General features: G+C 47.9%; 8 protein-coding genes across 8 annotated transcripts; 2 read left to right on the forward strand and 6 right to left on the reverse strand.

Moving 5' to 3' along the window:
* Positions 1-2,819: 2,819 nt before the first annotated feature.
* M438DRAFT_369119 (uncharacterized protein) lies at positions 2,820-3,519 on the forward strand (the record flags this gene model as incomplete). The annotated part of the gene is made up of 2 exons (XM_029908088.1): positions 2,820-2,869; positions 2,922-3,519. 2 exons carry the CDS (start codon positions 2,820-2,822, stop codon positions 3,517-3,519), a joined length of 648 nt encoding a protein of 215 aa, XP_029756057.1.
* Positions 3,520-3,761: 242 nt separating this feature from the next.
* On the reverse strand, positions 3,762-5,519 carry M438DRAFT_359294 (alpha/beta-hydrolase; the record flags this gene model as incomplete). Its single annotated transcript, XM_029907326.1, has 4 exons — positions 3,762-4,864; positions 4,914-5,016; positions 5,065-5,165; positions 5,219-5,519. 4 exons carry the CDS (start codon positions 5,517-5,519, stop codon positions 3,762-3,764), a joined length of 1,608 nt encoding a protein of 535 aa, XP_029756058.1.
* A 1,281-nt stretch (positions 5,520-6,800) lies between these two features.
* On the forward strand, positions 6,801-9,439 carry M438DRAFT_283002 (putative beta-glucosidase; the record flags this gene model as incomplete). Its single annotated transcript, XM_029901344.1, has 2 exons — positions 6,801-7,122; positions 7,176-9,439. 2 exons carry the CDS (start codon positions 6,801-6,803, stop codon positions 9,437-9,439), a joined length of 2,586 nt encoding a protein of 861 aa, XP_029756059.1.
* Positions 9,440-9,528: 89 nt separating this feature from the next.
* Positions 9,529-9,873, reverse strand: M438DRAFT_122586 (uncharacterized protein). The gene has a single exon (XM_029898758.1). The coding sequence runs from the start codon at positions 9,807-9,809 to the stop codon at positions 9,618-9,620; it is 192 nt and encodes a 63-aa protein (XP_029756060.1). The 5' UTR covers positions 9,810-9,873; the 3' UTR covers positions 9,529-9,617.
* Positions 9,874-9,986: 113 nt separating this feature from the next.
* M438DRAFT_349357 (uncharacterized protein) lies at positions 9,987-11,598 on the reverse strand. The gene is made up of 4 exons (XM_029906377.1): positions 11,550-11,598; positions 11,450-11,494; positions 10,510-11,344; positions 9,987-10,449 (listed from the first exon to the last, which is right to left on the reverse strand). The coding sequence occupies exons 3-4, from the start codon at positions 11,171-11,173 to the stop codon at positions 10,259-10,261; spliced, it is 855 nt and encodes a 284-aa protein (XP_029756061.1). The 5' UTR covers positions 11,174-11,344; positions 11,450-11,494; positions 11,550-11,598; the 3' UTR covers positions 9,987-10,258.
* A 2,463-nt stretch (positions 11,599-14,061) lies between these two features.
* Positions 14,062-16,329, reverse strand: M438DRAFT_122602 (uncharacterized protein). Its single transcript, XM_029898759.1, has one exon. The coding sequence runs from the start codon at positions 16,169-16,171 to the stop codon at positions 14,378-14,380; it is 1,794 nt and encodes a 597-aa protein (XP_029756062.1). The 5' UTR covers positions 16,172-16,329; the 3' UTR covers positions 14,062-14,377.
* A 158-nt stretch (positions 16,330-16,487) lies between these two features.
* On the reverse strand, positions 16,488-18,221 carry M438DRAFT_282969 (MFS general substrate transporter; the record flags this gene model as incomplete). The annotated part of the gene is made up of 4 exons (XM_029901341.1): positions 16,488-17,357; positions 17,417-17,454; positions 17,510-17,853; positions 17,908-18,221. 4 exons carry the CDS (start codon positions 18,219-18,221, stop codon positions 16,488-16,490), a joined length of 1,566 nt encoding a protein of 521 aa, XP_029756063.1.
* Positions 18,222-18,624: 403 nt separating this feature from the next.
* M438DRAFT_349360 (uncharacterized protein) lies at positions 18,625-19,734 on the reverse strand. Its single transcript, XM_029906378.1, has one exon. The coding sequence runs from the start codon at positions 19,556-19,558 to the stop codon at positions 19,049-19,051; it is 510 nt and encodes a 169-aa protein (XP_029756064.1). The 5' UTR covers positions 19,559-19,734; the 3' UTR covers positions 18,625-19,048.
* Between the last annotated feature and the right edge of the window lie 358 nt (positions 19,735-20,092).

The raw sequence follows: 20,092 nt of genomic DNA on the forward strand, positions 1-20,092 counted from the left end.
TGATACTGTGCAGCCGTGATGGTGATATAGGTAAGGCATAGAGGATGATTGGCAAGGTCTAATGGAAACACAGTCGATGTGCCTAACCTTTGGCAATGTTCTCGGTGGTGTAAGTCTCCTCGGGATCGACCAGAATGCGAGTGCAAGGCTTGATGGGAATAGAGATTGGGATCGTTGGTGTGGAGGGGCTGGAAAAGCGAACTCCAGATCCAGGTTGTTGTTGACATTCTTCTCGTGGACCTGGGTGGTCGTCCTTGTGCAACACCAATGACCTCTACCATAAACTAATATACGGGTGAATGGCTGCTTGGGATCCAATGCTCCGACAAACACGTTGTTGGAAGTAGGAATTAGCCGGGAGGCGTGCCGTAGCGGTAGAACGACCACGCCGTCCAGGGAAGATGAAAGCTGTCCGGTATACAGCTACGTGATGACTGTCTGCAAGTCTTGATGCGAAAGTCCCAGAGTGAACCTCTTCTGATGGTTCTCAGGAAAGCCACTCTCGAAAACAGCTTTGTAGTAGATTGAGTATACGCTCAGAAGACCTCTGTGGACCGTGACCCGTCAAGTACTTGTCGCTGTCGTTGTCTGCATGAAGCCTGATCATCTTTGGTGAGCTGCCAATGATTTTGCTGGAAGGAGGTTAGCGATGCTATCTCATTTTTGTTGACATGGTAAAAGTGGCTTACTTGTTGAGCAGCAAACACCATGAAAAGCTGCAGGAAGGACTGCTTTCCTCCATGGCTAGATGAGATTCTTTTGGTTGGACCGAATGTTGTATACGTCGAGGTGCGCAGAAGATAGAGATGTGCTGATGTAGACATAAAAGCGAGGAATCTCTGTCAAAACTTTACTTCTGCCGAGTCGACGCTCGGCAGGACCCATGGGGTAGCTGTTAATAGCACGGGTGACTTCTATAGCGTCGGCGTACCATGCCTCCTCGACCTGGACTAGTGGCTGGAATGGAGGGAGTAGTATGGAGTTAGCCATAAATCCACTCCACTCCATGGTTAATGGAGTGGAGTTGGAGTAGCTCCACGCTGTATACAGCTATTCCATGGATATCCATGGAGCTATTAGAGTAATTACCGCATTGGGAGTGATGCGCAGAAGGTTGGATCTTAGTCAATTTAGTTAGTGGCTATTTCCTCTGCTGTCGCTATAACTATTGCTGCAAGAACTAAGCAATGCGATAGGTTGTCAGTGGATCAATAAGGTGGCGCGCAAAGTGGTATAGAAGAGGGAAGCTTGGAAACTGCCGGACTAATCTTATCGATCCGATCTGCCCAATGAGGAAGTGTCTAAGCCTAATTAAGAAGGCGGTGAGCGAACTGCCGGACACCTTTGGATATGTATACACTCCATGACCGTTACTCTAATCTATCAAATACCGTTGGAGTCGATAAAGCGATCTACTCCAGTTAGATCTATTGGATTAAATCTACTCCACTCCAAAGTTACTCCCTCCATTCCAGCTACTGACCTGGACAACTCCCTTAGCGACAAAGAAGATTCCTTCCTTGAAAGGCTTAGCGACTTCGAAGGCGGCGAGAAAGTCTTAGACCCTCGGAGCTGCCCATGTTATATACGGCGAGCTTAAGGGTGGTAAGGGCAACACACTTCTCTAGGGTCTCTTCGCTAAAGCGGGCGTCTTGGACATCCTGTCTACTATTTCATGTTAGTACTTATGCTCTTCCTTAGTAGGAAGTGATGGACTTACAAGGGGGCGACCTAAGCGATGGGAAGTGCTCGGATAATTATGTTCTTTATAGGATCGTTGCCGGGCTCAAAACATGCCGGGCAGATTGAAGGCGTCTGAACTAGCTCCCTCTTTGCGCCGATAGTATGGGGGACTTGTGGGTGGACAAGCTTACCCCTAGAGTCGAAGACCTCCTCGTGCTAGCAGCTAGCAAATTGGAGAACTTTTGACTCGCTTTCCCTTGGAGTCTTTTACCTGTGAATAGAGAATTATAAAACGAGGGAGTTTGTGAGGATTGTCGTGAAGTTTGTTGATGGATGGAGAGAAAGAGAAACGCACGTTGCGATGGAAGAGAAGAAGAGCTAGAAAAGAGTCTATGTAGCTCATGAACACGATCTTGTTCGACCCAATCAGCGAGGCAAAGCCCCATTGACGTTATTTATGATTGGCTCGCCATACGGCCACATGTTTCCGTCCAGCACACAGCTCATTAATGTCCAACATGAAGATATAGAAGACGTCGAGACAAATCTTCGGAAAGCATTGAACGAATATGGTAGCCAGCAGTGTAGCTACAGCTCGCGACGGCTTATAAGCAGTTGGAAAATTGAAAGGCAGGATCAGGTAGCTTGATTCTCAGGAAATTTGGTGGATCTGACTGGCTATATACAACAGTCTTCTACAAAGCAGTAGCTATCTACAAAGTGGTCTTCGCAGCAAACTTGTATCAGCCACATAGATATAGAATGTGGAAGACTGTGCAGCCATCTCCACTGCTGAGCCCGATTTCTACCTCGTTCTTGCCTGCTATCAAGGCAACGACTACCCATATTTGCTATGCTGTCATTGATAGATGTTCGCTGGAGGACAGCACGTTCGTTCCGTTCTGCCGCAGTCGTCCGAAGAGATGGATTATATGCTTTGACATTTATCGTGTATTGCATCAGCCCGTGCGTGACGGCCTTTAACACACTGATAGAGGAAGGAGCATGTATGTTCAATCCGATCACTTTGGCTTCACTTTCAACGTCGGTTGCGGCATCACGTCTTGACTTCAATCAATCTTTTTTCTTCCACGACGGTCTCATCGCCCTCGGACAACCCAAAGCCAGACATCATCATGCTGGCTCTACTCATCCTCGGACTATGCGTCCTGTGCGCCGCACAAAGGTAAACCTTACGTACACTACTCACGTTAGTGAGCGGCGCTCATATTTCGCAGCATAGGTCTCACCTTCTCGCTACACTTAATCGGCGAGTGCCCTGTCATCGGCTCATTAGAAGCCATCACATTCACCACCGCCTCTTTCCTCAACACATTCGAATGCTTCAACATCGAAGATCTCTTCTCCGTCAATACTTCCGATAGCTACGGCTCCCGCAGTTACCGCACACTATCAAGCTCAGACCCCGACACAAACGACTGGCGCCTCTCCAACGCACTCGCCTACTCCAACCAAACCGACTACTCCACAATCTTGTATCATCAAAACCCGCCTTCTGGGCTTCCGCAGGAAAAGGGTCAAGATGCCCTTCGTCTTCTGGAAGTGTACGCCGGTAAGGGTTGCGAACAGGCAAACACCCATTCCGACACCATCCATCCTATCCTCGGTTGGTCTTGTTCGAGTTCGAGAGCTGGAGATTGTTATGATGTCGGGTACAACATCATGAGCTTTAAGATTGGTCCGGCCATCGTCAACAGTAGACCCCAGGGTTGTTGGACCCCCTCGACAGGGATGGGTGCGAAGAGGCTTGGTAGCAGCAAATTTGCAGCTATCGCAGGAGTCACGGTCACGTTCATGGCAGCGTTCTTGAGCTGATAAACCGGGCTTAGAAACACGGGTATCACGTTCAGATTCAACTCGATTCTGAACCTCTGTCTCCGAACAAGGCTGTACTATAGTTATCGGAAGGCACGATACCTTTCCAGAGCAGAGAAGCTTCCATTGAGACTAGCTACCCATTCCAATCTCATTGGCCAGCTCTCCAAATTTTAAATCTACCGTGCATTGCGTCAGATATCTCTGTGAAGATCCAAATTGACAAACCCTCTATGCCGTGGTCAGATCTCGAATGGAGTGTTGACCTCCAACACACCAGCTTTACTCAAAGTTGCAACACCATCAAGCACACCACAAGCGAAGTCCGCTGTCAAGGTAGGAATAATCTGTAGGCCACTCGAATTGCGAACACCACCAAACAAGCCAAACTTGTTGCTGATGGAATTGGTCGAAATCTGAGGCCATCCAGGGCCACGGTGTGGGTCTTTGGCAAAGTTGGTCCAGGCTGTCTGCATCAATGCGCTCAATTTGATTTGATCGCTTGTGGCCTTTCCGTTCTCGTTCTGCAGAGGATAGGATCCGAAGACTTGGTTTACTTCCGAGGCATGAGCAGCATAGTCAGAGCCAAAGGTGGGAGTGACCAGTCCATACCAGTATCTCCATGTGTCATACTGGTTGGCGGCGAGCTCTCGTGAGAACTTGGCCACTGGGCAGGTGAAGAACAAATCTGTGAGGATCTGTCCAACCAAATCCACTGGAGCAAGCTTCTGAGGATATTTGGGTGCCAGAATCTCTGTGATCGACGTAAGGTTCAATCCGAAGAGAGCGAACAGCTGTTCAGTGGCATTGTTGTTAATGTTTTTGCCGAGGCCCAGAGTCTTCAGAAGCCCGTCGAATTCTCCAGTGTTCGTGCCCATGTATACAGGAACATGAGCAAAAGACTTGGCAGATATGGCATCCGAGATGCTTTTACTCTGAGTGACACCGTCGACTGCTGGTGGCCACAAAAGACCAATTCCACTGCTCTGGATGTAGCCACTCAAATCCGAGACATCAACTTTCTGTAGGCACTCGAGAGATGAGTCCGCAGTAGCGCAACCAAAGTGTGCGCTGACGTTGTTCCAGTTCTTAGTACCGTTACCAGGCAGGAGGATCAGAGGCGACTCCATGATTGCAGCGATGAAGGGCAGAGGCTTGGGCGGGTTTGCAAGAAGTTGAGCGACAGAATAACCACCGGCAGACTCTCCGAATATGGTGATGTTTGCTTTGTCTCCCCCAAAAGCGTTGATATTGTCTCGAGTCCATTGCAAGGCAAGACGTTGATCAAGGTAACCAGGGTTGCGCTGGGATGATGGAAGGTCGGGAGAGTTTGGGAAACCGAAGACTACACTACAGTCAGCAAGCCCTTTTGAAAAGGCGTTCAACAAACATACTGCCGAGACGGTAGTTGAAAGTAACGACGATGACGTCGTGGTTCACAGCTAGAGAGCTTGCATTGAACGTCGTCTCCGAAGAGGCGCCAATGGCCAAATCACCCTGTCATCTGTCAGGTTGTGTCTTCTTTCGAAAACAATTTGTACTTACACCGTGGATCCAAAACATCACTGCCTTCTGGCTCGACACCGTAGTGTTGGGAGGTACATAGACATTGGCGAACAAGCAATCTTCGGAAAAGGGGCCAATCACTGATCCTACATTAGCTGGCTACTCAGCGAAGCTCTGACTGAGAATAACATACCCGAGCCATTGAACTGCTGTATACAAGCAGCACCATATTTCTGAGCATTGAGAGATGTGTTCCAGGCTGGTGCAGGAACAGGCGCTTCAGACCTCTTGGGTGGGCTCGCATACGGGATACCGAGGTACGCGTTCACAAGCCCTGTCACAGTAGGTTGATTGAGAACACCGGTAGCAGTTCCAATGATCGCACCGGAGGCAATTGTGACAGTCGGAGCAGCAGCACGCGCGTTGATCAAGAGCGATGCCGCAGACAAGACGGCGAGGCCGGAAAGTAAGGTAACGATATGTTTGAATGACATGGCTAGTGTTCAGAACTGCCCTGTATCGGACAAGGTAATGAGAGATGCTATTGCTGCTCGGGTCCGGCGACTTGACTGGCTTTTTGTATGCACCCTCTCTCCAAGTTGAGTCTGGAGATACTCCAGGAGCTCGGCATAGCAGCTGTCTACCGTTCCATGTCTCCGTGTCGCAGCCGCTAGTCAGTGACCATCAGAGTATGACAGTAACATCGCTGCGACCTAGCTGGTTCGTATAACGTTACGAGTGATGAGTTGGGTAGCGTTGACGATAGAATCAAACCTTCGCAGGACGTCGAGACAAGATGCGGCCGAGGCGGAGAAAGCTCTGACCACCTTTGCCAAGACCGGAGCCGGCTCACCCAAGAAGACAAAATGGTGACGCGCAAGTTCACCTCTTCCTTCTCCGCTCAGGCACCTACAACCTGTTTAGGCATGTCGCACTGCAAGATGAGATCTTCTTACTAAACGAGTACGAGCTGCGTACTTGATCGCCATCTTCGGCAAGCATCATCTCACCAGGACCATTGAGATCTTGGTAGAAGCCGCACCGGACGCGGCTCAGTGCACTTAGAAGTCAACCAAGGACCGCGGATCAATGTCATACCTTGCTCACCGTCAAGGTCATATGTCCAGTCTGAAGAGATACTCGAAGGTCTCACAGTCTACCTACAGTGTTCTGCCTGCGACATCCCACAAGCCTGTCAAGTTCTTGCAAATACATGAATCTGTCAACCTTCCCAAGCGATTACTTTTCGCCATCCTCGTAATATAAGAGCCGCTCTTTGAACACTTGGCTCCGGAAAAATGGTCTTGTCGGTCTGCCTGGTGTTCCAGGGATCGCATTTGTCATACTACAAACACGGGCAATGCATTTATCAAAGTGCCTAAGTTGGGCATGCTTGACGAACTCAACATTCGCCGTTCAAGCGCCCGGACTGCAGATGACACTGATTCAGGTATACCACGGTCCTCAAAGAGGGGAAAGCTCTCCAGACTTTCGCTTTGGCAAGCAGCTGAACCGTGAAGTCTACTTCTCCAGATGGACCATGCCTTTCTTCCGTTCGAGGGGCTCTAACTTCTGACCGGCTTTCTTGGAGCTTTGGACTGTTTGGTCGTGTGACCATATTTGTGTCTTTGAGATTTGCCGTCCCTCTCTACCTTACGAGAGGCTTTGAAGACAACGGATTACATATAAGAACGGGATCCAAGGCTGACCTGAGAGTCTTTGATTCCAACAGCATCGCATGAATTGAGCTTTCCGACCTTTTCGACTCCGTCACCATGCTTCTCGTGGTGAATCTCCAGGCGCTGTTTCTTCTGTGGGCTTGCAGCGTAATCACCGTCGATGCACAATCTGGGACTGTCACCGAGAGTATCAACCCTGCAGCGACTAATGTCACCTTAGCTCAAAGCTCTGCTCCTGCAGTCGCCAGCACTCTGGCAGGTACAGTAGGTAACGGAGCTGTATCGCAACCTAGTCTGCTTGATCAGATAGATCAAGCAATCGTCCAGGCTGTAGCAGATACCAAAAACGCCCTCCAAAAGATTTTGGCACCGGAGTTGTATTACTCCTATGGCAGATCACCGCCTGTTTACCCATCTCGTGAGTCTTTTGTTGTATCTGCCTCGTCGTTCTCCCAGCTAACATTTCTCTAGCAAATGGTGTTGGATTGGGTGGCTGGACCACGGCATATGCTCAGGCAAAGGCTCTCGTATCTCGAATGACCAACACTGAGAAAGCTATCGTCAGCCTTGGTTCTTCTCAAAATTACGGTTGTTCAGGCTTCGTTGGACCCGTGTCTCGTCTCGGTTTCTCTGGAGTTTGTTTGAACGACGCCGAGAGTGGAGTTCGCGGCGGCAATCTGGTCAACGGCTACCCATCCCAGCTGAGCGTTGGTGCATCTTGGAACAGAACTCTGGCCTACGCCAGAGGGCAAGCAATCGGTCGCGAATTCAAGGCAAAAGGAATCAATGCTGCCCTGGGACCGGTCGTAGGTCCCTTGGGCCGCATTGCTAAGGGCGGCCGCAACTGGGAAGGGTTTACAAACGATCCCTATCTTGCTGGCGGTCTGGTTGGCCCCACCATCAAATCGATGCAAGAGTCTGTCATTGCGGTTGTCAAGCACTTTGTCGCAAATGAACAGGAAACGAACCGCAACCCGTTCTTACTCGGACTTATTCCACAGCTCGGCAAGCAAGCTGTGTCCTCAAATCTGGACGACCGCACCATGCACGAACTCTATATGTGGCCATTCTATGACGCTATCAGAGCAGAACCTGGTTCGGTCATGTGCGCATACAACCGCATCAACGGCAGCCACGCCTGTCAAAACTCCAAGCTGATGAACGGCCTGCTCAAGACAGAACTTGGCTTCCAAGGGTTCGTCGTCAGTGACTGGGGGGCGACCCATACAGGTATCGCCAGTAATAACGCTGGCCTAGACATGGTCATGCCGCAGTCATCCCAGTTGACACCTTCATCACTTTCCTTTGCTGTCCTCAATGGATCTATCAAATCATCACGCCTTGACGATCAAGCTACGCGCATCATCGCCTCGTGGTATAGATACGCTCAGATTCCAAACATCGGCGTCGACAGTAATAAGAACATTGATGCCCGTGATCCTGCAGCGTCAAACGCTCTGCTTCAAGCAGCAGTGGAGGGTCACGTCCTGGTCAAGAACATCAACAACGCTTTGCCTCTGAGGGCCCCTTCTACCTTGAACCTGTTTGGATATGATGCCGTTGGTGGTCTCAATGGAACTTCCGGCTTAGGATCTGGCGGTCTTGCCAACACTCAAACGTTTACTGATGGTCGACCCTTCAAATCACTGGAGTACATATCTTTCGTCACTGCTTTTGCGCCAGACTCGTTCAATGCACCCACCGTGGCACTGAATGGCACTCTCCTGAGTGGTGGCGGCAGCGGCAGTATCACCCCCAGCTCCTCCACCTCTCCTTTCGATGCTTTCAGGCGTCAAGCTGCTATGGACAACACAACTCTTCATTACGACTTCGTCTCCACAAGCCCACTCGTTCAAGAACCAAACAAACCATGCATTGTGTTCATCAATGCACAGTCGGTCGAAGGCTCGGACCGAAGCGCTTTGAGTGACGACTACTCCGACAACCTCGTGCGTTCGGTTGCCTCTCAATGCTCCAATACTATTGTCAATATTTACAACGCCGGTATCCGCATCGTTGACAGCTGGATTGATCATCCCAATATCACTGCCGTTATCTTCGCTCATACACCCGGTCAAGAAAGCGGAAATGCATTGATCGAGATCATGTACGGCAAACAGTCGCCTTCTGGACGTCTTCCTTACACCGTAGCAAAACAAGAGTCAGACTATGGAGCACTTCTTGGCCCGAGCTATGCAGATGCCAACAACCCGTTATACCCCCAGTCCGATTTCTCCGAAGGTCTCAACATTGACTACAAGCACTTCATCAGCCAGGGCATTACACCTCGCTTTGCTTTTGGCTACGGCTTGACATACTCGACTTTCAACTATTCGTCCTTGCAAGTCACGAAGCAAGCCGGTGCCATCACATCGGCCACGCCGCCTGACGCAAACAGCAGAGGCCCCATACCTCAAGGAGGATTGAACTCGCTGTATGACATTATCGCCACTATCACCATCCAAGTGACCAACACAGGCAAGGTCTCTGCCGCAGAAGTAGCTCAGCTTTACGTTGGTATTCCTGGAAGTGGACAACCAAAAGTGCTTCGTGGGTTTGAGAAACAGCTCATCCAACCAGGCAACTCGGCCACATACTCATTCCCGCTGCGACGCAGAGACTTGAGTATATGGGACACTGGTGCTCAGCAGTGGAGATTGCCTTCAGGCACATTTGCTTTGAATGTTGGCAAGAGTGTTTTGGATATCCAGCTCCAGGGGACATTGCAGCTGTAAAGGGTTCTGGAGTTGTCTTATGTATGGGCAGAAAGGCGTGGCACCGGTTCTGTAGAGATGCAAACACACAAGAGCAGCACCAAAATCGGACTTTGTCACGTCATGTTGTTTATCAACAGAGCTGTCACGACGCACAGTGCTTCCCAGGCCACGATGTGTCATGGAATAAATCAAACTTTTAGCCCTCGAGAACACATAAATCATGCTTTAGTTCCGCACGCTTCCAGTTATCGCGGTGAAGGGTGTGGTTCTTGGCGTCGTAGTGAGAATTTTGGAAGTAAAGAGTATTCGATTGGAATCTGAAACTTCTCTGGCCTTTCGTCGGCAGCAGTTGAACGATGTATATCATTAGAACAGATTGAACATACATGCAGCGTTCGTAACTGATTGTTTAATTGCACTGTCAGGTGTTCTTTGACGGCAGAAATCTTTCAAAACGAAGATCCATCATTCAGTTCGTTCACACTAGCAAAGATCACTTGGCAGAAGGCGGTCATCAAGGGAAAAGATTGCAATGTAATGCTTCCTCATGACAGTGTTCTATAGTAATGGCTGTCCAGGGACACAGAAGTCTTTCTGTTGTCAAAAAGCACAAATCTTCCAGGGATTGTCTTGAGTTCATCGAAGTGCTAAAATATGGACTCTCAAAGGATTGTTCGTGAATTTGAACATCTTTGTGTCTTGTCACAGCCAGTCTGCTGTTGCGATTTGCATCTTTGTAAGCCCGGAAATTCTCATGAAGCTCTTGACCCGACGTAGTCCCACGGTATGCAAAGCATGTCTCAGATCATCCATATCGCTCTCCACAACGACGACACTTCAATAATCTGACTCAGTATCAGTCTCCTCGCAGATTGTCTTATTGCCAGTCATCCAGATCTTCTGCCAATTACCCTCGAAGTCTTTGCAATAGTCGTAAACCACATATCTGTCTTTAATCGGAGGGCCAGCGGCAGTGGTACCTCCGAGGTAAGCTTTGTCGGCCATCTCGAACGATTCGCCAGCACACTCTGAGAGAAAAACATTATTAGGAGACCGTTCGTATTCTGGAACACCAACAACAAACTTACTTCGCCATTCCTCGACTGTCTCATGTTCGTGATAATGGCAAGGGGTTTTGAAGTGACATTCGCTAACTTCAGTCCAATCTCTGCAGTAGGCGGCCCTGACTTGGTCGAAGAACTCTCCAGAAACCTCGAAGGCTGCTATACGTGGTTTCAAGTAGGAATCATAGCTACCGAAAAGCCTCGCCCAGCATTGTGCGAAGTTATCAACCATCCAACGCACAAGACCGGAACTAGGAGGGAGCGTTGTGAAATGCTCCGGCACACTTTCTTCGTCGAAAACCTGCCATTTTAGACCTCGTTTGAAGAGATGATCCATGATGTCTCTACGCAATGCAGTGATATCCGTCATATCGGCAAAGATGTAGAGGTCGAGCACATCCGAGTAGTTGATGTCGTCTTCAATACATCCGGAGTAGAGCCATGTGACCAGGAGCTTTGCTTGTAGTTCTGTCAATTCGAAAGAGGTGCTGCCTTGATTGGATTCCGAGAAGCCGCCTTTGAAGGCAGCGGTATAGTAGGGCGAGAAGTAACATAGTAGTTCTTCGTGTATCAGAGCTTGGAAGTTGCCTCCGGCGCGACATTCAATCATGTTGTGGGTTGTGGTTATGATTTTGCCGACGGCACTGGAAGTCCAAGTGTGACTTTTGGGGTCTGATCTCATCTCCATTATCGATGGTGAAGTCGAGATTTGTGAGTGGCGACAGGATGGTTTTATCGTTGTGAGAAGCTGGGAGAGATGACTTTGAGACATTCGAATGTGTCGCAGCGCTTCTAGATCTCCCGTGTCGGTGAAAGTGTTGCAGAGGCCAAAGTCGCGGCTTATCACAGGCGCAGGCAGCTGCGACCGACGTCAGTTCTCAATTCCTCCAAATCATGTCTCACAGAAGTCAAAGCTCTTTGCCGTCCGGTGCTAGTCAGCAAGCTCTCAGACTCGCTTGCTTACAGTGTCTGGAATCTCATCTCTACAATACAAATCAACGAACAGCGCCTGAAGGATCAAGGGGTCAGTCATCCAGTGATGCCAATGAGTTATGAGCACTCACTCATTTAACTCATAACTCATTTAACTCACGCCATATGAGTTATAAGTTGAGAAACCCATGAGTACTCATAACTCATGAGTGCTCATAAACAAAGGATAGGGTCGCCCCCGCAGCGACCCCTAACATCTCTGAAAATTTTTGAAATCCGGGGTTAACTAATCGGATCGCTCGCTAGCCGCTTAACGTTACGTCCTAAATTTTCACCCCTTTTCTATGTTTCCTCCTTCTCTCTTATTACTATACAACTAATTCACTATAGATTAGTCCCTATTTCTTAATTTAGATAATGATAGTGATCTTACTTCACTTCCTCCTTCTATAACATAATAAAACGACCTTTTCTTAACTCCTACGCTAATTCCTTCTTCTTCTCGAAAACGACGACGAGCTGTTCGAGATACTACACTATAGTCACACACCCGAAAGTATAATTAAGACGAACCTAAGTCCTATAAGAGCCGTACTATCATCTACTACAAATACTGTATTAATCCGGGCAGATCCTTTTAATTAAACACTACCTTTCGTTTTCACCTCGAATCTATCTACTAAATTAACGTCCCCCTTACTAGAGAGAGTACCGCCTATACATCTCTTCTACCTCCTTCTTAACCGACTATTTAAGCCGCTTTATCTAAGATACTACACTACAATTTAGAATAAGAGGCTAGGAAAATATAAGCGGGTTTTAAAGAGTATCTCGACTCTTCTCGAATTACTACATTACTTGTAGACCTTATTACTACACATAACCTACCTTCTACACTTGTAGAATAGCTAGAATTCCGCCATCTATTAGGTCTTATAAACCTACATATACTGGATATCCTACTACGAAGCCATTTAACTTTATCTACCTAAATTTAATCTACTTTTGAACTATAACAAATGGTTCTTAAGCGCCACCTTTAAGAGTTAGTTAGTGTTATACACCTTATAACAGATACATGGAAATGTAGTCCTCTTTATAAAGAGATATAGGCTATTACTGCCTGGTAGGTAAATAAACAAGGAATTCTCAAAAAAGCCCTCCTAGCTTTTAAGGAGATGCCTCGTTCTTATAGTGGTCTAGAGGTCTTAGAAGTCGTACTAGATGCTCTTTATACATATGAGATTGCCCCTTAACTTAGCTATATTACAAGTAATAACTATAGAGCAAATGACACCCTAAACGCCTATCTTTTAACAAAACTTCTTAACACTTCTAGCATTACCTAGGACCCTATACTCCATAGGGCACGCTGTCTAGGACACATTGTTAACCTCCCTGCCTAGGCATTTATAACTGCTAGTACTAAGCAGGCTATAGACGATGCTATCTCCTATATAGCCGAAATAAAGGGGCTAGATATTAAAGAAATCCTAGCAGACTCTACCGATGGATAGTAGATAGCTAAAGCTATTAAAAAAGGCCTTTCCTTTATCAAGTTTGTAAGGCATAATGATAGAAGACTTAATGCCTTTATAGTAAAGGTAGGATATACCTTATCCGCCCCGAATTCAACCTAGTAGAACTCCTGGTTTAATGCTCTTAAGAGGCTATATAAATGCAAGACTTCTATTAACCATTTTATAGCACTCTAGACTCCTAATACTACTAGCTTTATGCTTACAGAAGAGGACTAGATGCTTATAAAAGCCACTATCGATTTCCTTTAACCATTTTACGAGGTTACTCTTGCTACATAAGGAGATTCAGTTACTCTAGATTAGATGCAGATCTACATGGACTTCCTAAATAAGCACCTATAGAAGGCGGAGGCAAGGCATGCCAATAATAGAGCCCTATTAATAGCTATTCTTAATTGTCACTATGTCTTTAACAAGTACTATAAGCTAATTGATAAGACTGCTATCTATACAGCTGCTATTCTTCTACACCCTTAAAGAAGACTTAAATACCTTAATAAGGTGTAGGATAAGCTATAGATCAAACTAGGAGTTGCTAGAGTAAGGAAACTCTTTAAAACTTACTATAAGGATAAGTATCTACCCCCTTCTTAAGACTAGCAATTAATTTAAGAAGAAGAGCTATCTAAACTTGAATTATGGACAAGAGGACTTACTTCTAGACCTCTATAAGATAAGCTACAAAGCTTTATAAATGGAACCCTAGTTGTTACTTAAAATCTACTTAAATAGTAGCTAAATTTAGCTATATAGGAGCAGTTTCCTTATCTCTCACATATAGCTCTTAATATCCTCTTAATCTATACAATGTTAGCAGACTTAGAAAGGATCTTTTTAGGTTCAAGACGTATGGTTACATAGGAAAGAGCTAGACTAGGAATACCATTAGTTAAACGGAATAAATGTCTTAAAAGTTGGAGTAAGGGGGGCCTTATTAATACTACTATTATACCTTCAGATAACAGTGATATAGAGGTTCAAAACGAGCCTCTAGTTGAACTGTTTAATGTGTTGTAGTTAGACTATTAAACCATTAAGTTTCAACTCAAAAAACAACTAATTTCATTACCTAAATAACAACCAATTTCATCACTCACTTAATAACTCATGAGCACTTATGAGTGCTTATAGCTATGAGCACTCATGAGTGCGTGAGTGAGCTCACTTATGAGTTATAGAGTTATGAGTTATCCTGAAATCCATGAGTGAGCACTCATTGGCATCACTGCAGTCATCCATTATGTAAATTATCTTGCATGACTACAGCTGGTTTGTTGATGGCGGTTGGCTTATGGGGATCAGTAGTTGACAAAGCTGCTGAAGACTCCTGAAACACTTATAGCTGATTCATGCCTGCTTTTTTAGCCGTTTTGGTACCCTTTTCGACGCATGTGGCACCAAACGTGGTTACTATGGGCTCACGAGAGACGACCCTTCCTACCAGCAACCCGAGTAAACATTCCTCGCAGAGCCTCGATCATCCTCCCCAGACGACCTTCATTGCCGCGCCCCGAAGTTTGTGCAGGTATATTGACGTCTGGAGTTGGCGGGGCGGTAACATTCTCTGCAGGCGGGACGATTCCGATTTGAGGTTTGGCCCCTTCCGAAGCCGTCTGTCTGACAGGCTTGGTTGGGAACAGGGATCGATAGCTTGGGGGGAGCGCTTTTGGCTCAATGGTATGCTCAATCGTAGGCTCGTTCCTGATCCCATACCCAAGCCCATCTTCAGACTCATCTTCAGACTCAGCCGGACGCCTGACTGTGGGCTTGAACTTGGGCACGCTTGCGGGCTCAAGGAGCTTGGTTGTCGCTCTGATATGGGCATTGAACATAGCGTTGGACTTAGTCCGAAAAGTAGCTGTGAACTTAGACCCAAACGCAACCATGGACTCGACTATGGGCTCGAAAGTGATTATGGGTTCGACTGTAGGCCCAAACGTAGCTGTTGGCTCAGCTGTGGGGCCGAGTCCCAGGGAAACGCATGGTATACATGATAGTCCCGTCCAGACTCCTGTGGCGTGAGGCTTGTTATGAATAGAGTACACTGTTGTCGGGAATGTGTGATGTACCGCAGGGTAGTCTGGAAAACGTGGCATGGTCTTAAGCGTAAGATAGTCACCAGGATACCGGATCGTGGGCATATTTGCTGGCTTTGTGTCGAATCCATGGTATCGACGTAAAGAGCCAACAGTCGTCCACGCGTCAAGACAAATTATGAGGTTCTCCTCGTGTTCATGAATGTTCGCTGAATACTGCGTCAGACATGTCTTGCATTTTTCAAACTCGAGTCTGGTACTAATTGATCCGACCTTCCGGGATGCGCCGTGTAGCATACTGGTGACTTTGTTGAGTAGATCTGCGGCGTTCGTGCCACAAGGACACTGACATGGCTTGAGAACTGACGAGATTGTTCTTGGTTGTAAACAAGAAGTGGCGGGTCTGATATTAGTGGCGGGTCTGATATCTCTCTTGTTGAACAGAATGCGCTGGCATGTATGCATGATCAGAGTCTCATCATGGACCATCGGCCTCAAATCCAGCTTCTCTTTCCAGGGCAGACCACTGTAGCGACCTGGTGACCAACCCGAGGAGAATGCATTACTGGCGATGAATGCGGCGGCGCTTCCAGTATCTCTGACATGCCGGGAGAAAGTCTGACACAAGTGTTCGAAATTGAGATGCAGATCCCATGTATCGTAGTGTAACCAGTTTCCTTGTGTCGGGTACCTTGTACACGCACCCCACGAGTCGCAATCAGCTCGAGTCATGAACTTCAGCGGATCACGCTGCGGGTGAAGCCTGCTACAGATATCACAGGAAAAATGCGAGGGCATGTCCCTCTCCAACAATCGGGTCAAAGACCGCGTCTGGAGGCTTTTGATCGAGGACCCAAGAGAGTTTGAGCCATTATAACTAGCATCATATCGTTGATCTTTCCGGAGAGCGGTTTTCCAGGTTCCGTACAGCACCTCGTCGCCATACAGAGTCTTGCACGTCAGACTGAGGGCAACGACGCTGTGCGTTGGGAGGTATTTGACAACGTTCAGCAGAAGCGTTGTTGGAAGATCCTGTATAGGCGCGAGCTTTTGGGTTGGCTTTTTCGACATTTTAGAGGGAAAAAAACGTTGAATAGAGATATGCATTTTTCGATTTGCGCGTAGACGGGTCCGACAATTCTGAGTTGGACGGAACAGAAAGATGGATGGAAGCATTGTCCCTTGACGCTTGGTTAGGTAGTCGCTTCCAGCGCTGACTCATCCCAGAATGGCATGCAAACGTGAAAAGCTGCGTGAAGATGGTGCTGCTCATATGCGTAGAATTGAGCAAGTTAGATCTTCGCCCGTAGCTCGGCGTCGTCATCGTTCAGGAGACAGTTTTCCCCTTCATATATCTTGATAGGGCCATGGAGACTCGTGGTGAGACAATACTTTTGTCGATTAATGCTCAAGTCGTAGTGTGCCATATACAGCTAGAAATCCTACCAAAGAAATATGTACATTGCGGCTGTCTTCCTCTTCTGTTCACTTCTCATAGTTTGTATCTGAACAGTGGACTCTTGTCGCCAAGTCTCATCAACTGCTCATCGGTATACTCGCGTCTGATCTCATCCTCGCTGAATTGATCTCTCTTCTTGTTGATTCTCATGTAACTCAACTCGAGAACAATCGAGCTGACGAGAGTCGCGGCTGCAAAGGCAAGGCCGATACCGAAGCCAGTAGGGTAGCCAATTTTCTTCTCTGAGTCGAGGAAGATGTACGAGCCAACAATTCCACCAGAGTTACCGAGACAAATATTAAGGGCAATTCCCATGGCTCTCTTCTGCTCACCGGCAAGATTGCCACTGATCCAGGCTGAGCCGGCAGGGTTGGTGGGGTATTGACCGATACAGATGAGGACGACGGCGATATAGCAGGCAGCAATCTGGTGCTTGATGTTGGGTGCAAGAGGCAGTAAAATGCAGAAACCGACGAGGACGATAAGCATCTGACCAAAGATGAATGGGAAGCGGCGTTGGTATCTATCGGAGAGCTTAGACATGCCGACAGCAGAGATTGCGCCAGCAACGTAAGGTGGGATGGTCATGAGCTGAGCTTGCGAGGAGGTGAAGCCCATCGACTTTGTGATCGAAGGCATGGTGAATTTCAGACCGTAAGCACACACGGAAGCAGTGAAGAGGATCCATGCTTGAAGGTAAATCTTGTAGTCGGTGACGAGGTCCTTGAGGTATGTCCACTTAAACTTGTCGCCCTTCTCATGCTTCTCGGTACCGTTGTTCTTGATGATGTTCTGGATCAGAAGGTACTTCTGCTCATCAGGAGTGAGCCACTTTCCGGAGAGTGCGGGAGTATCGGGCATGACGAAGAAACAAGCTACACCAATGAGCACCGTGACCATGCCCTGCGTTATGAAGTCAGTCAAGGTTCAGTCTTTATAAAAGCGCAACGGAAAGAGCATACCTCGAGCACAAAGATCCACGCCCATCCAGCAAGACCGCCTGCGAGACTAGTTAGTTATCTGCCATGAATGAATGCAAGAAAATTGACACTAACCCATGCCGTCCATCTTGGCAATTGCAAAGGCGAGAAGACCCGAGAAGGCACCAGAAAGCGCACTGGCACAGTAGAAAAGGGCGAGTCTGGTCTGCACCTGTCTCTGGGGGTACCAACTGGTGATCAAGTATACGGCTCCAGGGAAGAAACCAGCCTCTGGGATACCGAGGAGGACACGGCAGATCATGAGGCCAGTGAAATTCTTAACAATGCCAGTAAGTGTCATAATGGTACCCCAGCAGAGAACAAGGATACCGATATATGTTGATGGTCGCTTGAACCTCTTGAGTAGGACGTTGCTGGGCACCTCGAGGATGATGTAGGGAATGAAGAAGATACTCAGACTGTGTATCAAGTCAGTGTCCATGCATCGATGGACCTATGCCTGTGAGACTTACGCAATGTTGTATTGAATGCCGGTCATTCCAAGGTCCTCTACCATACCCTCAATCTTCGCGTTTCCGATGTTGGCACGATCAATATGGGCGAACAGGTATAGAATAGCCAGTACTGGCACCAGTCTGAAGTCAATCTTCTTGAAGAGCTTCTTGCGGGCGTCCTCTGGGTAGTTCGTGTAGAAGTCGGCATCTTCGTCCGTAAGTCCAATTCTGGCGTACTTGTTGCGGTTGTAGATCTCAATCTGGTCAACCTTTTCAACGTCCTTGTCGATTGAAGTAACCGAGACTGCGTCGGCATCACCTCGAAGACCCATGTTGATGTATGTACGAAGTCGGTCTGGTGAAAGGTTGTTGTTATCTCCAAGTAGAACGGATATGAATGACTCTGTGCATCTGATCGTAGGTCCAAGCAAGATATATGCAGATGGAGACAATGGGTAAACGCGGAGAGGATGGCAACTAGTCAGCCCTCTACGGTTGTCTTCGGTAGCTGATGCCGCCCCAGACTCCACACTATTGACCCCACAATTGCGGAGGTGAACTTTGGGGGTTACAAGGGGGGGACACGTACGGATTGGCCCCCTCTAGTTTCGGATCTTATATCGACCAATCTGGTGACTGGATTTCTCTCTGGGGTTAGAGCGCACTGTCATTTTCACATACAATTTTTAAACTCACCCTAGAGGGGGGCCAATCCGTACGTGTCCCCCCCTTGTAGCAGCAGATCATTCACCTCTTTGCGATCAGGCGAGAGAGCGTGCTGTCGACGAGGGCAAGGACAAAACTATCCAATGAACAACCGGCAGACTGCATCTCAAGCACGATCTGCCAAGCGAGTGGCTTGAATCCTCTCCTTGAATCTGGAAGCCAAGCCAACGATCCGGCTCGAACGCTGTCGGATATCGAGCGGAAACCTTCTAGAGGGCGGAAATGTGTTTTCGAGAAATCGCGGATATTGCAAACTTGTCACCATCCTCTCCCTCTCGCACCTCACGATATACCTGTGTGTGTCTCTTTGCGGGTCCGATTAAGAAACTGGGTTGACCTTAGGGATTTGGAGCAAGCCGCGACCGAATGACAAACTTGCTGTCAAGAAGGGGGGGCATGCTGAACGGTGAGTGTGTGATAACAGACAATATGACTATGGGGCAAGAGAAACCGCAACGTGAGCGAGTACTCCGAATACAGGCCAACCACCAAACCAAATGATCAGGAGGCAGGATTGTTTTGATGATGGTCTTATTATCCAGCGAAAGCAAAAAGAGATACTCGCTCCCAGGGAACTTGGACTCAACCAACGAAATATGCTGCAGCTGATTGAGTAGCCAGTAGACATCTGGTCGAGATGAGATGTTCCTTGTTCCTTCGAGAAGGAAGCCACTCTGGGGTATCTGATCTGGACAGAGACAGAGTCTCCAGACACATGCTTGATTACCAAGCGTATCTCTCGACTCTGTTCGATGTGTAGGTATATTCCGATCTTGCAGCTCTGAGGGCTCTTCTTCAGTTCGTGCTTGATCCGCCGACGGACAAAGCGACCGATGGCGCTCGACTCAACGGACAACAAACTTGTTGTCCAACAAGTCTGAGGAATGGATTTCGAAGATCCAGTATCGATGGTTCGGTCCGGTCGTGCAAGGTGATCGCGCATGGGAGGTGAGCAAAACAGCCTCGCTCGTGGCTTCGGTTTGGGACATCGATCGTGTCGCGACGGAACTACCCCTGAGCATCATGGAGTATCATAGAGCATCAGGGGGCCGCGATTGAACGATACCGCCATCTCGCGCACTTTGGAAGTGATGGCCAACGAATTATGCCAATCTTGAGTTGCGCCAGGAAAACCAGCGCGTCATTGTTGGCAAGCGGAAGCACGAAGGAAGCCTCCACGCACGGACGTCAATCAACCAGCCACTTCCACCTCAGACCCTTCCATCTTTGCTTTCGCTCTTTACTAAATCTGCCCTGCTCCCACCGCCCAGGACTTCTTGCTATGAACAGGTTCGACTGCATGTATCGTTTCCTGTGGCTGAGATGATGCGGTCAGCAAGCCGCAGTACTTCTATGCAGGAGGACAAAAATACATCTACGTACGTGGTAGAGCTGGAAGCTCAGCTGCGCCACTGAATGGCAAGTGGTTCAGCATATCATTTCTCGATAACTCATATAACCACAAGCTCGCCATGAT

This window comes from Aureobasidium pullulans (genome assembly GCF_000721785.1).
Source record: "Aureobasidium pullulans EXF-150 unplaced genomic scaffold scaffold_29, whole genome shotgun sequence".
Lineage (NCBI taxonomy): Eukaryota > Fungi > Ascomycota > Dothideomycetes > Dothideales > Saccotheciaceae > Aureobasidium > Aureobasidium pullulans.

Coding starts and splice junctions, on each gene's coding strand:
- M438DRAFT_349357 (XM_029906377.1), bottom strand. CDS start 11,173: ATGGAGATGAGATCAGACCCCAAAAGTCACACTTGGACTTCCAGTGCC. Junction 10,450..10,509: donor GACAGTCGAGGAATGGCGAA/GTAAGTTTGTTG, acceptor TTTTTCTCTCAG/AGTGTGCTGGCGAATCGTTC.
- M438DRAFT_122586 (XM_029898758.1), bottom strand. CDS start 9,809: ATGTATGTTCAATCTGTTCTAATGATATACATCGTTCAACTGCTGCCG.
- M438DRAFT_349360 (XM_029906378.1), bottom strand. CDS start 19,558: ATGCGCGATCACCTTGCACGACCGGACCGAACCATCGATACTGGATCT.
- M438DRAFT_122602 (XM_029898759.1), bottom strand. CDS start 16,171: ATGCTTCCATCCATCTTTCTGTTCCGTCCAACTCAGAATTGTCGGACC.